The 1,511-nt window shown below is 38.4% G+C and overlaps 1 protein-coding gene across 1 annotated transcript; it reads left to right on the top strand.

Annotated features, from left to right (window-relative positions):
• The first annotated feature begins 418 nt into the window (after nt 1–418).
• LOC145582759 (photosystem II reaction center proteins PsbY, chloroplastic-like) lies at nt 419–1,242 on the top strand. The gene has a single exon (XM_081639772.1). The coding sequence runs from the start codon at nt 507–509 to the stop codon at nt 1,071–1,073; it is 567 nt and encodes a 188-aa protein (XP_081495898.1). The 5' UTR covers nt 419–506; the 3' UTR covers nt 1,074–1,242.
• Nucleotides 1,243–1,511: the final 269 nt, after the last annotated feature.

The raw sequence follows: 1,511 nt of genomic DNA, 5'->3' as shown, positions 1-1,511 counted from the left end.
AGTCAAACAAGCCAAACAAACAAGTCAACAGCCAACAGCTCGCCGATTGCCAAACAACCCCATAATAAAATTTAGGACATATATTACACATTGAAACACATTTAACAAAAAACTTCACTACTTTTAAATTAGTAATAATTCATAATCTTTTACATGTCGACAACTTAGGAAAAAACCAAGTGCAACTCAAAAAACAAGTGGAAAAAAATAGAACCAAAAAAAACACATATGAAACACAGGAGAAAAAACAGAACCAAAGAAAAACTTGATATTTGAAGCAAAGTTGATAAGAAACTAGTGGTGGGTCATAAAACAAGAGGTCTAAAATTCAACAAACACAATCTTAGAGATAAGAGAAGAATCTAGAAACCCCATTTCTATTGGTTCATTCTCCTCCTTCCTTACTTCACTCCTATATCCCTTATTTCCTCTTCACAAACTCCTCACCTTCCTTTTTCTTTCAACCTCATCAAATTATTTCATTTTCTCTCTCATCAACTTAAAAAATGGCAGCTACAATGGCAACTACTACAATGGCAGCACTCAATGCAAAATCCTTGACTCTTAACAACAAGTCAACAATTCCATCATCTACAACAAAGCTCATTTCAAAGCCCATTTCACTCCCAAAATTACCCACCACCGGCCTAAGCCCAAGCCCAATAATCACGGCCCCAGCAATCGCCGGAGCAATCTTCGCAACATTGGGCTCAGTGGACCCGGCATTCGCGGCCCAACAACTCGCTGACATCGCCGAGGGAAGTGACAACCGTGGGCTGGCCCTATTGCTGCCGATTGTACCAGCTATTGGGTGGGTCCTGTTCAACATATTGCAGCCTGCTTTGAATCAGATTAACAAAATGAGGAATGAGAAGGCTGTTATTGTTGGGCTTGGGCTTGGGCTTAGTGGGCTTTTGTTAGCAACACCAGAGGCCCAAGCAGCGAGTGAGAGTGCTGGGAGTGATAATAGAGGGACACTGTTGTTGTTAGTGGTGTTGCCTGCAATTGGTTGGGTGCTTTTCAATATTTTGCAGCCTGCTTTGAACCAACTTAATAAGATGAGGTCTCAATAAAAAAGTTTAGCTTTATTAATGTTAATTAAATAAAAAAAAGAAAAAATTGTGTTATTATTGTTATTATAAAATTTTTGTTTTTTTTTTTGGGGTGATTGTGCTAGGAAATTACTTGTAATATTCTGTTTAATTTCTGGCACTGTAATGTTAATTAACCCTTTTTCTATCATTTTCTCTAATTTATTTTTTTCTTGCAAATTACCTCCTTTTTAAGGGTAATTGGATTTTAGATTATTATGGTGTGGGGTTTAATTGATCAAGCTAGGCTTAACCTTTTCAAATTAATAAGCCGTCTTGGCAACTTACCTCACTCGTGAGTCGTGACTCGTGAGAATTGAATCCTCCTAAATTGAGTTTGTCCCACCCGGTTCATTAGAGTTTAGCTCTGACTACATCCGGATTCGACTCGGGTTGCACACCTTGGCTTATGGTGGGTGA

Source organism: Chenopodium album, chromosome 15 (genome assembly GCF_948465745.1).
Source record: "Chenopodium album chromosome 15, dcCheAlbu1.1, whole genome shotgun sequence".
Taxonomy (NCBI): domain Eukaryota; kingdom Viridiplantae; phylum Streptophyta; class Magnoliopsida; order Caryophyllales; family Amaranthaceae; genus Chenopodium; species Chenopodium album.
The sequence above is the reverse complement of the archived record's forward strand: the minus strand, read 5'-3'. Positions and strand labels throughout refer to the sequence as shown.

Bases quoted from the DNA above. Each gene is read 5' to 3' on its own strand.
- LOC145582759 (XM_081639772.1), top strand. From the start codon at position 507: ATGGCAGCTACAATGGCAACTACTACAATGGCAGCACTCAATGCAAAA.